The sequence below is a fragment of the Leguminivora glycinivorella genome, chromosome Z (genome assembly GCF_023078275.1).
Source record: "Leguminivora glycinivorella isolate SPB_JAAS2020 chromosome Z, LegGlyc_1.1, whole genome shotgun sequence".
Taxonomy (NCBI): Eukaryota; Metazoa; Arthropoda; class Insecta; order Lepidoptera; family Tortricidae; genus Leguminivora; species Leguminivora glycinivorella.
This window is the reverse complement of record NC_062998.1, coordinates 31,863,377-31,879,791: the sequence shown is the minus strand read 5'-3', so window position 1 is coordinate 31,879,791 and position 16,415 is coordinate 31,863,377. Positions and strand designations below refer to the sequence as shown.

At 35.4% G+C, this 16,415-nt stretch overlaps 1 protein-coding gene across 1 annotated transcript in view; it reads left to right on the top strand.

Annotated features, from left to right (window-relative positions):
• Positions 1-15,371, top strand: part of LOC125240802 (solute carrier family 35 member B1 homolog) — a 44,052-nt gene extending 28,681 nt beyond the window's left edge. Inside the window, exons 8-9 of the mRNA XM_048148908.1 lie at positions 1,634-1,738; positions 14,278-15,371. Coding sequence (XP_048004865.1) covers positions 1,634-1,738; positions 14,278-14,430 — 258 coding nt within the window. The 3' untranslated portion in view covers positions 14,431-15,371. The remainder of the gene's footprint in view (positions 1-1,633; positions 1,739-14,277) is intronic.
• The last annotated feature ends 1,044 nt before the right edge of the window (positions 15,372-16,415 follow it).

Sequence of the window (16,415 nt, the reverse complement as noted above, 5' to 3'; positions counted from 1 at the left end):
ATTTAAAAAAAAATGTAGAATTATAAATATATATATATATATAAATGTAAAACTGTATATAAATGTAAAGAGATGATGACATGTATTTGTATATGATATTTTATTAAGGAATCAAATAAAGGCTTTATTATTATTATTATTTGTATGTCTTACCATATCTCGGGACCATGGGGTCCCGGACCCTTGGGAGGCATGTGCGGGGCCGAAGCCAACAGCACAGAGGCCCCCTTAGACACTTCAATCTAAAGGCAAGGGATACACCTGGCGGATACCATCCCCGAGCGCACAGTATGATACATCCGGAGATGGTCCCCGCCAGGTGTAAAGACTATTTCAGTGCAGCACTTTTGTGTTGCGATGGGAACTAAGGTCATAGGCTATTGTTGTGCAAGTTGGATGGACTGGATAATGGTCTATGGGGGGAGACTATCGGACACCTGCCATGACAACTAGTCTCAAGATTGTAAAAGACAGGCGGTGACTCGCCAACTCATTGAGTGGGCCCTGCAAAACGGCCGCACGCATGGTGCGACAACAGAGCAACACTTGAAGAGTGGCTGAAAGGTTGTCGAGAGGTGAGACTGCGGTAGCCAGATCCCGGTGATCCGTTCAGCAGGCCGCCGGCGTTATGACATTTTACACTTCCAACCTGGAGCATAGGTCCCGCTCTTGCGAATCCACTCTGGCCGGCCGGTTAAGGCAAGCGCAGAGGCGAGGGCTAGATGGAAGTGCCCTCTGGAATAGGGGTCCGCGGTGTCGCCACTCACCGTCAGCTCGCCACAAGCTGCCCCCGCGGGCTTATTATTATTATTATTATTTACATCACCATGCATTTAAGGGTTAATCATAACATTAAAGTCATTGTCAAGTGTTTGACGGCACATGTCAAAACAAATAACATTAGGAAGTGGTAAGGGTTGCCACGCACGTGTTCAGTAATTAAGATTTTTTTTTTGATAATTCGATAACGGTAAGTGCGTTTTCACTTTATCCGATCCGATATTGGATGTCGGACCGATATTCCATACATTACAGGCGCCATCTCGGATTGTTTCTATTGAAATATTTCCGACATCCGATATCGGATCGGGTAATGTGAAACCAGCCTAAGAGTTAAGAGGATAGTTTCTTAGAGAAATTGATTGTATTTGAACTAATGAATCTTCCCTTAAAGTTAACGGAATTCAATAAAAACAGGGTGTATTAATTTGTGTTGAAAAAAGTAATTGCTCCAATTTCATACATAAACCACAGAGGAAACCGTTGAGTATGTTTGTATGGAGAAATCACCACTCATGTAATAAAAGTAGGTTTGTAGATAAGTATAGGTTTTGTACTTGTCGCTTTTATGACTGATGGGATGAAGGTCTTGTTGTTTTTTTTTTTTGGCAAATATAGCCTCATTACTCTCATAAGACAGTGTACAAATATAACACTAAGTTCTCGCGTTTTGTACACATGTTTACCAAAATTTGTGTACAAAAATTTGTATACTGATATAAAGTCACTAATTAATATTTAAATCTAAATTTTTTATACATATTCCAAAAGTTATTTTGGTCAGATTATTCTTTTGTTGATTAATTTTGAGGTACGAGATATTTGCCTAAGTGTTATTTGATGGTTGTGGTAGGTGCTGGCCGAGGAGGCGCACCCCCTGGAGAACCTGGACCGCGGCGCGGCGCAGGAGGCGCTCAGCAAGGCGCAGTCCGAGCTCAGCTCCGCCAGCGGAGACAAGGTACACCTGCTACTGTACAACGGATAGACGGGGGCAATTCAGTTTGATGATAATGCAGAGGCAAATGAAAGTTTACAAGGAAGCATAAACAAGATTAAATAAAAAGAACCATTCAAACTTTGCATAGTGACTTTTGAGGTCATAATTAACAACTATTATGGGACCAATGCTGGAATCGCTAAAAAAATATGGCCTTTCCATAGAAATGAGCGGCATTATGACAGTCGAAATGTGTGAAACAGCCAAATTTTTTTTTGCGATTTCAGTATTGATAACATAATAAAAGTTTTTCATTATGACCTCAAGTCACTATGCAAAGTTTGAATGGTCCTTATTATTTCACCGTGTATATTATATATCTCCACATGAAATAAATTGACTGCCGGTCAACTTGACGGCCGGTCTGGCTCAGTCGGTAGTGACCCTGCCTGCTAAGCCGCGGTCCTGGGTTCGAATCCCGGTAAGGGTAAGATTCGAATCCCGGAAGGTAGATATTTGTTCTTGAGTCATGGATGTTTTCTATGTATGTAAGTATGTATTTATCTATTTAAGTATGTATATCGTCGCTTAGCACCCATAGTACAAGCTTTGCTAGTTTGGGGCTAAGTTGATCTGTGTAAGGTGTCCCCAATATTTATTTATTTAAATACGAATAAGTGAAGTAATATTGCAGGCATATCTGCCTTTCATTTGTGTTTGCACTATTCTCTCTTCCATCGGCTTATGCCTTATACTGTACTGTACTCTACGGAGTTATTGTTACCTCAAGACATTAGCCGTAACAGGTCACTGATGAAATACTCGTGATTCATATTCACTTTTATTGTGAAGTCCTTCGATAGCCTAAAAATTCATAGAAAGTCTCAAGTGCACAATACAGGTGGAATAGGCTAGTTTTCTATACTTGAAATAAAATATTTTATGCAGTGCACGAAATAAAGCACCACATATTTAGAAGAAATATATGGACAGTAGTTATGTTTAAACATGATTTTCAGTACAGATGGTGTTTTTTTACGCACTAGTGCGAGAAGTGGTTCATTATATGGCAGGTCGAAACTTCGGAGGTCCATCTGTACTGAAAAACGTCGTTATCGACACGTGCGAAAAGGGAATTCGTAACTCGTGTCGATTTAAAACACTCCCTTCGGTCGTGTTTTAATTTATCGCCACTCGTTTCGAACTTCCTCTTTTTCGCACTTGTATCGAAATGTACACTATTTAATAAGTCAAAGAGAAAGATATAAAGTAAATGAATTGACCGCGACGTCACTCCTCAGTATTTCATAGTAATTCCATATTGGCAAATCGTTTTGACAGTTCTTAAAAAGAAGCTGATTTGACTACAGTCGGTTCATCTTTACTTGTCCTATCATGTAAACAAACGAAACGTCAAATATGATCAAAGACAATTACTAGTAATTGGAAATGTCGATAAAATAATATATTAACGATAATTTGAAAATAAACGCTGCTAACGTCATCAGAGGATTTTCAATTTTACGTCACACAACATCTATGTAAAAACCAAAATTTATTTAGGTTTCGTCACATTTGCAACAATCCTATGGAAAAGGCTAGTACAGTATTCATTTTATAGTACCTAACATTAACATTAATACAACAAAAAATATACTGATAGTAAAATATTTATTGTAAAGAGGTAGGAAATAAAACGTAACAAAGTTGGTTAATAAATCTGATAAATTATTGCAGTTAATATCAACGCATTTTTTCCAAGCTATACAAACTCAAACGTTAATATCGATCGTTCATAACGATAAGTTGTCATCCCAACATTACGACTCATAGACAATCTAGACTTCGTAATGTCAGGAGTTTTTAATGTCATCCGTTCGTAATTATAATTATTGATGAAAATCGTTTTAGAAATTATATTTTTCAGTGGTTTTTTGATTGATTTCAATACTTTGTGAGTTTATTTAAGTGTATAATAACATTTTAAGTGATGGTTAATGTGCAATTCCAGAGAAAAGTGAGATAATGTTTTCCAGCAGTGTTTGTTTATATGATTGGACAAGTAAGGTTGAACTGAGTGTAGTTTGTAAATAGGTTTTTTCCAATAAGTTGTGCATCGAATAATAGTGAATTTTATGAGTGATGACGTGACTAAAACATGTGATTAAACATCACAGATATTATTTGCTAAAATATTCAATGAAATCCCGAAGAAAATATGCACCAAAAAGTTGGTCAAGGAAAAGTTGATTCGCCGTAAGTTTTATATGTAATAACGAGTCCATTTCCTCGTCACAGACGCTTGTTCTGTTACAGCGGTAAGGTACGTAGAGCCTCTTTCTACCTATTAAGCTGGGTCACATTTGGGTCATAGGAGCTATGTTATGATATGAAATCCAGATAAAAAAAATGTACATGTATATGTATGTCTGTATGAGTTAGGTTTGAATTACAAATAGTATTTTCTTTAAACTTAAAACGTTATTAATAAATTTAAGTTCAATAACCTTTTAGATTTAGTAAATAATTAGGCATAATTAAATCCTGTTAATAACTAAAATACTTACTCCCTTATTCATAAACGTTAATTAAGTTAACAAGCCGATAAAAATCGTTTGTGCCATTCTATCACACAAATACGTCGGAAAGGGACAAACGTTTTTTTCCCCTCACTAGCTCGGAAACACGTGTTTTGTCCTTTAATACCAGCGGGTAAAAACGTATTTTATCCACTAGTGGGTAAAGTAATTTGACCTTGAATAAAGTCAAATTAACTGCTTTAAAACTGATAAAAGTATTTCTCAAATTTCGTTACGATTGATTAAGTTTTGAAGGAGGAAACAGTCGAGAGCGAAACCTCGATTTTAATAGTTATTTGTTATACAAGGGGGCAAAGTTGTATTTTAACGCCGAGTGTGGAATTGAAAAACGAGCAAGTGAAAGGATTCTATAGTTGAACCACGAGCGAAGCGAGTGGTTCGAGAATAGAATCCTGAACTTGCGAGTTTTTTAACACACGAGAAGTAAAAAACATTTGCACCCGAGTGTAACACAAAACTTTTCCCCTCACTATAGCGAGGAAACTACAACGCAAAAAATGCGTTTATCACTGCTTCCAGTAGTTCCACAGGTGGTAAATCATCTTTATTACTAGATTCACCTACTTTTGTCAATTTTAAACCAGTTAATTTGACTTTATTCAAGGTCAAATTACTTTACCCACTAGTGGATAAAATGCGTTTTTACCCGCTGGTATTAAAGGACAAAACACGTGTTTCCGAGCTAGTGAGGGGAAAAGATTTTTTCGCAATATCTTTTAACTGAGTTGTTCTGAATGGACAATTTTTTTCGATAAATCTAGTATATTTATCACTTTTATATTATTTATATACTTTTATATCACTAGTATATTTAACTAAAATTCCCAAATTGAAAGGGGTGCTCCTTTCCATTTAGCATTTTCGCTCCTGTAGCGTCTTAATGTATTATTTTACACATTTGATAGCATATCATGCCCCGGTCCAAGAACCTGCAAGCGATATTATGTACATTGTCTGAATTGAGCACAATTTGCTGATACACCTAAGAATCGATCAAATGTTCCGTTTTAGGTTTTCTCCATAATATTGACGTCAAAATTTTTTTTTAGATTTCTCATATCATGACTATAGAAAATATAGACTATAGCTATCAGAAAATACCCCATGTATATTTGCCGATCTTTTGTAGTTTTCGAGTTACGAATTTTTAAAATTTTCGTCCTTGAGGAAGAAATTAACTTATTAAAAAAACTGTTGAGTATTGTTATTAATTTCTTTTTGTAATTTTTCACTACAAACGGCGCATTTACTGAAAAAAAAAATCGAGGTGCTCACTTTGATACAAGTTGGATAAAAAAACACCAACTTCAACAAAGTTTTGCGCTCAAAACGTATCAAGCTTACATTTTCTACTTAAATTAGAAAATACCACCTGTCCGAATGGTTTTCGGTAATTTTACAACCTTCACTTGCAAAAAGAAACTACTAAAAAAACTCAACAGTTTTTTTTTTAATATTTTTTTTTCAAGAAAAATAAAATCAATAATTCGTAACTCGAAAACTACAAAAAATCGGCTAATATACATGAGGTATATTCTTTTAGTCCATGATGTGAGGAATCTAAAAAAAACATGACTTCAAGGTTTGGACCACCCTGTATACTACTCAAAAGAAAATAGGGGCCACTAAGTATTTTGAACGCTTCATGAAAAGCGTACCGTGAAAACAGGATGTCTGGTTCCTCGTTTACTAAATTTAAATATCAAATACGTTATGTTGTTGACTACATTTCTGACATGAAGAAAAAATACTCGCGAAAAAAATGTTTTTTGGCCTTCTGAAAGTTAATTTTGGTAAGTGCTTATACCCTTTTTAACTTAAATTAAAAAAAGTGGAAATCCTAAGGCCTATATATTTTTACTGTAATGTGAAAAAGAGTTATTCTTTAGTGCGTTTCAGTATCAATTTTACAAATCCGTATAATCAGAATTTTTAGTGGCCGGAAAAGGTAGCAACGTCCCAATTTACCATACATTTTAAACACCCTGTAGTTTTCACAAAACAGCCTGTATATCTTTTAAAAATCAATAAAACAAAACTTTGGTTACTATTAACGCTAATAAAATTTAAATAAGTTGTCAATAGTTTCCAACACTGGAATAAACATGAAATTTAGTAATCCCTGCAATCGCCGAAATTATTAATGGCCCTTATTTTGTTTTGAGTAGTATAGTTTACTGCCATATTTTGACAATCCTAAAAAAAATACCGGACGGGTCGAAATTGAATATGAAATATTATACAGCAAAATAATCTCTAAATGTTAGTGCTTGAATTATGAATTTTTTGTTAAATTAATAACAATATTGAAGAGGCATTGAGCAATAGAATAAGTTGTATAAAAAATTTGGTTCTCGTTATATGCCTTTTGAAAAATACAATTAGACAAGTATTATTTGTGATTAACGTTATAAACGTAAAACGTAAGAGATTAAAATTCTAATGAGTACTTTAAAAGTTATACATACATACATACATACATACATACATACATACATACATACATACATACATACATACATACACATACCCACATACATACCGGTCAAAATCATAACCCTCCTTTTGCGTTGCCGTAGTCGGGTAAAAACTAACAAGAATATTATACAGTAAAATTCACTACTTACTCTAGGTATTCTTCACAAAACATACAATAATAAATTACCAAAATACAATTTCATACACAATTACTTACATATAATATAAATTATAATCCATAATTCTATATCTTACCATAAATTAAATATAAGAAGATCATACCATCCCATACATTAAAATGCGACCGCCTACGAACGCGCTTACACTCCACCACACATAGATGGCGCCACAAAAAATGCCTTGTTGCCACCATTTCTAGATTGGCATTAAGTGTCAATTCTGAGCCGTAAATCTATGTCAAAAGTGACACTTAACGCCATCTACAAGTATAATCGAAAGCTACAAGACATTTTTTTGTGGCGCCATCTATGTGTGGTGGAGTGTAAGCGCGGTCTTAGGCGGTCGCATTTTAATGTATGGGGTGGTATGATCTTGTTATATTCAATTTATGATCTTGCGTACACCTACATATTATTTTTAAGAAGTAAAAAATCTAATATAGGTAATAGTAGTTTACTTAGACACATTTTAACTTCTTTATGATTATACGTTTCCACTTTTACACGTACGAGTATATACTTTTAACTAATTGTGTTTTTACGTCACTTTTATTCACGGCCCCTAAAATTCCTTAGACACATCATAATACGTAGCTGGTACATTTTTTTGATCAATTAATTTCAGCTTCAACGGTGACGACAACCACATCCCTTTTCGCTTCAGATCATACTGTCTCCCTGCAATGAATTAACAAATCATTTAAGGCAAGCTATCTATCTATACATATACATATATAGGGAACTTGACTGTACCTACTTAAAATAAAATATTTTATACCATGCCCGAAATAAAGCATCAGATAAATGTAAAAAAAAACACGGATAGAAGTTATTTTTAAATCCAATTTGCATTTAATAAGTCAGGAAGAAATATATAAAGTAACTGAGTTGACCGTGACGTCACTCAATTCGATTTCATATTCATTCCATATTAGCAAGACGTTGAAATTCGTTTTGACAGCTTAAAAAAAAAGCTGATTTGACTAGGAGTAGAGGAGGGTTTTTGATCTGGGAAACCGTTCAGAAATTTAATATAATGAACTCTTAAACTTACGTGACATAATCCGCGTTTGCGTTGTTTTGCACACTGTTCATTTCACCCTGGGGTTGTAACGCTTCCACGAACTCCATCTCATCGCTCTTTTTGTTCCTGAAACACAAATATTCCGCCCTGCAAAAGTGTGTAGACTACTGAAATTTGATAATTAAATTAAAAACCGGCCAAGAGCGTGTCGGGCCACGCTCAGTGTAGGGTTCCGTAGTTTCACGTATTTTTTTCAAAAACTGGACAACCTATCAAGTTCAAAATAATTTTCCTAGAAAGTCTTTAGAAAGTTCTACTTTAGTGATTTTTTCATATTTTTTAAACTTATGGTTCAAAGGTTAAGGGGGGGGGGGGCGATTTTTTTTTGCTTTTGGAGCGATTATCTCCGAAAATATTAACAATATCAAAAAATGATTTTAATAAACCCTTCTTCATTTTTAGGGGTCCGTACCAAAAAGGCTCAAACTGTATATATCAAAACTATTTTTTATACATTTTTCGGTTGTGGAGAAAAAATGTTTTTTGAAGGAAAATGTAAAAATAGTACATTACGATACAAGTGCGTAAAAAAGGAAGTTCGAATCGAGTGGCGATAAATTAAAACACGACCGAAGGGAGTGTTTTAAATCGACACGAGTTACGAATTTCCTTTTCGCACGTGTATCGTACGACGTTTTTCAGTACAGCTGGCCCTCCGAAGTTTCGACCTGACATATAATGAACCACTTCTCGCACTAGTGCGTAAAAAAAACAACATCTGTACTGAAAAAACTATATGGTACCCCCCCCCCCCCCCCTCCCGCTCGTACACGTATCTTGAAAACTTTTTTTTAAGTTATAAAAAAACCTTTCAGATTTATATTTTCAATTTCGACACCCTTTACGGGTGTTTATTGTACCTGTATTTTTTAACAAAATAACAATGAAATTACCTGCTTTCAAATAGAGGCAAAATGGTTAAAATCGGTTCACGCAATAAACAATTATTACCATAAAAACCATGTTCCATACTAGCTCGCGCGCATTAGTTTACTTAATTTGCCGATAGATGTCGCTGTACGTTGAACGCTCATTTCCTACATCGCGTTTTTCCTGATATAATGAGATCGGTTCAGGAGCGTCCTTGCGACATGTCATAAGTCATAAAGTATTGAAGTCGAATAGTCTTGATTTTATTTGGACGTTGTCTAAGAATAAAATTGTATATTAAAATGTTACTTGTTATGAGGAAAATTAAGTCTTTAGGGATTTAGTCAAGTCTGTAGAGTTCTATGAATAACATTTTGATGATTCAACTACCTATTGAAAGTTTTACGGAACCCTCGGTGAGCGAGTCCGACTCGCACTTGACCGGTTTTTTATTAAATAGGGAAAGACATATGGCGAAACTATAAGGGTTCCTAGTTGACTACGGAACCCTAAAAAGTTGACGGGTATGCGTTTTTGTTTATATCGGGTATCTTCTGATAAACGAGCATTAATTTAACTGTAGGTTACCATAGGTACCTACACCTACTAAACTCCTCAAAGTGACCAACATTTGTTCAGAGACTTTTGAAAATAACTTGACAGGCAACGTCAATTACAACAATGATGATAGTACCTACATTACGATATACGAGTTTAGTGGGGAAAAGAGGAAATTCGAAACGAGTGGCGATTAATTAAAACACGACCGAAGAGACTTTCGTTTGAGGCTGTAAGTGCGTTTTCACATTATCCGATCCGATATCGGATGTAGGACCGATACCCCATTCATTTAAGCCGCCATCTTTGATTTTTGCCTTTGAAATCCATCCGACATACGATATCGGTTCGGATAATGTGAAAACGCTCTAACAGTACTAACACGTGTTTTTATTATTTGCTCGTTAAGTCGTTACAGAAAACATCCGGTATTTGATTATTTCTAGCTAACTTTCGTAGAGTTCATTACTAATAAGTTCATTGAAATAAGTGGTTTGATAAATTCAAATCCGTAATGTAGAATTTGTCTGGTAGGTTTAGGAGTATTTTTTAAGATACATGTATTTGAACTCACTTAACCCTGCTGGGTCTGTGTTCGCCACTGCTGGACAAAAAGTTGAAGAAGGAATCCCGGTGACGCCGACCGTTGCCGCGCATAGCCATGTAGTTGCTGTAGTGCTTTTTCAACACCTGCTTTACCTGAGGGATGCACAGAATAAGTACTAAGTACCTCAAAAACTGATCAAGTGCCATTATATCCATAAGAGTGGCAAAGTAATTAAATGTAATTTTTATATGTTTACTCATGTTTGCTGGTAAATATACTTTTGATGTTTAATGATAGTTATTATAATCTTCATTTGTATTTGATCTGTAATATTTTACCGATAGTTATTATTCTCCAACAGATACTTAGAGGCCTTAAAAGGATTCATTTATAAAAAATAAGTTCAAAAACTAAAACCCCACTACTATAAAATGTGCTCTAAAAATTATGAAACAAGATACAATTGTTTTATGAAATTATCATGCATGAAATTCACAGCTGTGTATTCGTTTCAATACATAAACTCAATGTTATATAAGTTTTGTAAATTTTATAAATACTTGCAGAGATTCCGAAGATAACCGTGGTCGTATGCCACAATTATAAACTTTAAGGTAAGTACATAAGAAGTGGCATACGACCACGGCTATCTTCTGAATCTCTGCAAGTATTTATAAAATTTACAAACTTATTATAACTTTGAGTTTATGTATTGAAACGAATACACAGCTGTGAATTTCATGCATGATAATTTCATAAAACAATTCTATCTTGTTTCATACTTTTTAGAGCACATTTTATAGTAGTCGGGTTTTAGTTTTTGAACTTATTTTTTATTTAACTTACTTTAGGGTTACTATTTTATTTACTAAATATGAGGGCGCCGAAGGCGCCCGGCTTAGGAAAGCCTGCGTCGGGCTTCGCCCGACACCTTAAAGGGCGCCGAAGGCGCCGGGCTTATTACTGCGTGCGTCTTCGCCCGACACTTTAAATTAGAGGGCGCCGAAAGCGCCCAGTTTAGAATTGCGTGCGTCGGACGTTGCCCGACATTTTAAGTGAGAGGGCGCCGAAGGTGCCCGGCTTAAAACCGCGTGCGTCGGGCTTTGCCCCACATTTTAAGTTAGAGGGCGCCGAAGGCGCCCGGCCTAATACCGCGTGCGTCGGGCTTTGCCCGACACTTTAAGTTAGAGGGCGCCTTCGGCGCCCGGCTTAGGACCGCGTGAGTCTTTAAGTAGGTTTAGAACCGCGTCTACGGTATGTATATACACTCTCACAAAGCATACCGTGCATTTCTCTCTCTTTATAAAAATTATATTAAGTTTAGATGATTAACGCGCTTTCAATAATATATTGTCGTAGTGGAAACTCATTATGCCATGCTGACGTAACATACCCTTCATTTAGGGTGTCCTACAATCTATGATACACGTCAGAATGTCAAAACAGTGTCAAACTACATCTAGTTGTTATTATGACAATTTGCTGTACGAAATTGAACTTTAGGTCGATAAAATATTGCAAGTCTTTAATAAAATAATTATATAAAGCAGCCAAATTAGTTCCTTTGGCAAAAGTCTTCTTGTGTAACCGCAGTCGGATAATGCATGGAACTATGGCAGAGCGCTTGCGGATTTGCAAATAGTCAATTTTTCCGAGAAATTAATGAATTATCCGGTGTAATCAAGTAATGCTGGAAATAAAAGCTAACAATATGTACATATTTGAAATGTGCTAATTAAGCCCTTTCAAATGATATACAACATGTCATCCTAACTTCATTTTATTTTTTTGCTTCGTTACTTTATGACCTCTAGAGGGCGACATGTTTCGTTTGCGGTGACGTCATATAGCCTATAACCAGCGGACGATTAAGACGATTCGAATGATATATCGTTTGTCAAATTCTAACGAGTACTTTAGAAGTTATGAGGGAACAGATGAACATACATACATACATACCCACATACATACCAGTCAAAATCATAACCCTCCTTTTGCGTTGCCGTAGCGGGTAAAAACAAAAATCAGTTAATTATACACCAACTTTAAATTTTCAACAAGTCATTATAAACGGGACAGAAAAAGTCTTCTGACATTTTCTGGCCTTAAAATAGCTGCAGTAAAAGTAAATAAAGTATATTTGTTACAGACATCACATGAATAAGGTACGTATGCCTTTGTGCATTGCACGCGCTGTCTCTCAATTGATATGTGTCGTGTATGCGACACATATCAACGTCGACTACATACATATAAAAAACCGGCCAAGAGCGTGTCGGGCCACGCTCAGTGTAGGGTTCCGTAGTTTTTCGTATTTTTCTCAAAACTACTGAACCTATCAAGTTCAAAACAATTTTCCCAGAAAGTCTTTATAAAGTTCTACTTTTGGATTTTTTTCATATTTTTTAAACATATGGTTCAAAAGTTAGAGGGGGGGGGGGGACGCACTTTTTTTTCCTTTAGGAGCGATTATTTCCGAAAATATTAATATTATCAAAAAACGATCTTGGTAAACTCTTATTCATTTTTAAATACCTATCCAACAATATACCTTACACGTTGGGGTTGGAATGAAAAAAAATATCAGCCCCCACTTTACATGTAGGGTACCTACCTTAATATAAAAAAATTCCATTTTTTATTTTTGCACTTTGTTGGCGTTATTGATATACATATTGGTACAAAATTTCAGCTTTCTAGTGCTAACGGTTACTGAGATTATCCGCGGACGGACAGACGGACGAACGGACAGACATGGCGAAACTATAAGGGTTCCTAATTGACTACGGAACCCTAAAAATGGTAACTGTACGGATGTTTTCATGAAAGTCAGTCTGAAACTTTGTATTTCAGATTTTTTTTTAAATATATTGTAAATATATTTGTTGTAGAGACTAAATATTAAATCCGTTTAATCCGTCAAAGCATGTTACTTGTTATAATTAATTTGACAGACAGACGGACAGAGTCGCAGTATAGGGGTCTCTTTTGTATCTTTTTGGCACGGAACCCCAACCCCAAAATACCAACCTATTTGTATAATAATGGGAAGTTTAATTAAGTAAATGATCAGCCATTTTTCAAATCGATCTGCAAACATCCGCTATTTAATCATTGCAAACAAACAAATCAAGATCATATTAACTCTAGTACATCATATTTATTTATAAAATCACGTGTAAGTTATGTTGCACCGGTGTCACAAGTCGGAAAAGTTGTCACAAGACGTTAAATTTCAACTTACAAAAGAATGCTATGTACGCATTCTTGAATAGATTAGTGACGGCGACACCGAGTATTCGACGATGGCCCTCACAGGTACCTGCTGGCACTCGTTAGGACGCTCGAGTGCCTTGGGCTCCCAGCCTTATTTCAAACATAATGGAGGGAGGCCACGACTAAGGGTGGACAAAAAAAGGCGTGCGAAGGTCAATGTTTACAATGGCAAAATACTCAATTGGATATAATTACTGCTATGAATAGGCATCCGAAATGTTGTTACAGTTTCAATATTTTCTTCGTGGAAGCAGATTTAAAATGTCGGAATAACCGCAAGAATATATCACTGACCTATTTAATTAAAATGTAAGTTAGTTACATTATGAATTATGCCGATCGCAAGCCTGTAACTTGTGACTGTAAGTAATTTATTTTAAATATAGTTTCTAAGGGAAAAATCTCATTTTTATGATCGTATAAAATAAAATTATGTTTGAAAAAGTTGAGAAAAAAGTCACTAACTTTACCACATAAACGGATAAAACTATTTACTTACACGTTACATAAATGCGGCTTGTTTCTATCTGAAGTTTTATAGAGTTTTTATCAAAATCGTTTCATTAAACTTAGGTTCCTATGATTATTTGTGCCCACATATCTTGTGTAATTGTTGGTATTATATACCTGCTAAAAGTATTAGGTGTATAGTGTTGGGCTCGTTGCGTTTCATTATAATAAATAAATAAATATTGGGGGACACCTTACACAGATCAACCTAGCCCCAAACTAAGCAAAGCTTGTACTATGGGTGCTAGGTGACGATATACTTATTTATATAGATGCATACTTATATGCATAGAAAACATCCATGACTCAGGAACAAAATATTTGTTCTCATCACACAAATAAATGCCCTTACCGGGATTCGAACACGGGACCGCGGCTTAGCAGGGTCACAACGCGCTAGGCCAGACCGGTCGTTATTAGACAAACAAACACAAAAAATAGTTTACCTCTCCATTTAGGAAGCAATATATGAGCGCGATGAAGAACCCCTGGAAGGACCTGAGGAAGTGTGTGGTGTAGCTCCAGAGCGCGAACTTCCAGACGCTGCCGCCGAGCGGCGCCTCCGTCATGTTGATGATGTTGGTGATGCCCAGCAGCGGCAGCAGCACTAGCGCGGCTCGAACCGCTTTCCTAAACATTTGATAAAGAAACCAATCAATCCATACTAATATTATAAATGGGAAAGTGTGTGTGTCTGTTTGTTTGTCCGTCTTTCACGGCATCACGGAGCGACGGATTGACGTGATTTTTTAAGTGGAGATAGCTTAAGAGATAGAGAGTTACAGGCTATTTTTTTGGTCTTTCTAACACCCCACTTCCCTAAAATGGGTTCACCCCCCCAGTTTGTGTGGAGCTTTCCGCAATTTCCGAATTTAACGCGAGCGAAGCCGCGGGCCACAGCTAGTACGTAATATTATTATAGAGAATGGACAGTTTTATTGAATATTGTTCGTGTAGATCTTTCAAAACAATATTATTTCCACTCAAAATCTTCTAGCTCTTAATGAGACACGAGTAAAGTGTTTTAAGAAAATTCATACATTCTTATTATTCCGTTTTGTTATTGTAAATTATTAATAAAATAACTTATAAATTGGTATTTTCTTTTTTTATCGAAATAAAATGAAACTTCCTAAATGTACCAAAAAAATTGGCGGAAAACTTTAAATACGAAAAACGTCCAGTCGATGTAGCTTGAAATTTCTGTTTTCAAATTTGAATCCCCCGATTTGGATCAGTAACTTACATTTTGCGTACCTGTCAAATTTTAACTAAACGTAAATGGATGTAGTTACGGAACTGTTTTTTTTGTGGCACACATGCGACGCAAAAACTAAACGGTCCTTACTTGCAACGCCGTGCATTCTTTGCTTATCGGACAGCTGTTGCTATTCATCGCCGCCGTTGTCGCTAACAGGAAAACCGGCCATAATTACCTACATTTAATAATATTTATTATTCCTTTAGTTTTTGCCTGACGTCTGTGTGTGTAGGAGTTTGTGTACTATCTTTAAAATAGTTTAGTCATTAAGGTCACACACTAACATAGCATAATTAAAACCTAAATGTAACTAACAATAGCTATACCTAAGTTACTTAAAATATGTAAAAAGAGTGTCTCTTTTCGCCAACAAACTGCTGTGCAGTTTGGCGAAGATTTAAATTTAAATTTGTGTTATGTGTTTTCTGTAATAAAATAATTAAAAAAAAAAAAAAAAACAAATTTTGCTGTGACAGAGAAACGGATAAACGAACCTACTCTACAGGGTTTAATTTTTTCCTTTAAGGAGGCACAATTATATCTTTTAGCAAAGTAAGGTATCTAAATATTCAACAAGTGTAAACAAAACTTGGTACTTATATTAAATGGTATTTACTTACCTGAGCTTTTCCAATTCCGAACTCTCACTACTCCTTAATTTAACAATGAGCACCTTCATTATATTTAATAGAAAAAACAGGTTTATCTGAAAATAAATATAGATATTTATTAATTTAAACTGACAAAAATAAAAAATAAACATGTTCATTTGTTCTTTCAAACCCTTCAAAATTAAATGTTTGTTTTGAAAGGTTCCCGATTAAAAACAGTGAATATCTTCTTTTTCGAAGGGTAAGGTGACACATGTAATAGGCTAGTTTCCTATACTTAAAATAAAATAAGTATTTTATTGCAGTGCACGAAATAAAGTACTAGAAGAAGAAAAATATGGACAGTAGTTATTTTTAAACATAATTTATATTTAATAAGTCAAAGAGAAAAATATAAAGTAAATGAATTGACCGTGACGTCACTCCTCAGTATTTCATAGTAATTCCATACTAACAAATCGTTTTGGCAGTTCATAAAAAGAAGCTGATTGACTAGTAGGAAACTAGCCTATTTTCATTTAATTTGCAACCTTAATTAATACTTTGATCGATGATCTACGGACGTAGTGCTACGTCGTAGCCGATAACAGAACAGATAACATTCCCCGTATGTAGCGAAAATGCGTCGTAGAGGCAGAACGACAATGTGTCTTTTTTATTAGGACTGAAAAATAGGTAAGGTAAAATACCCCATAATGGACGGTGATGCCATTATGGACAAAAA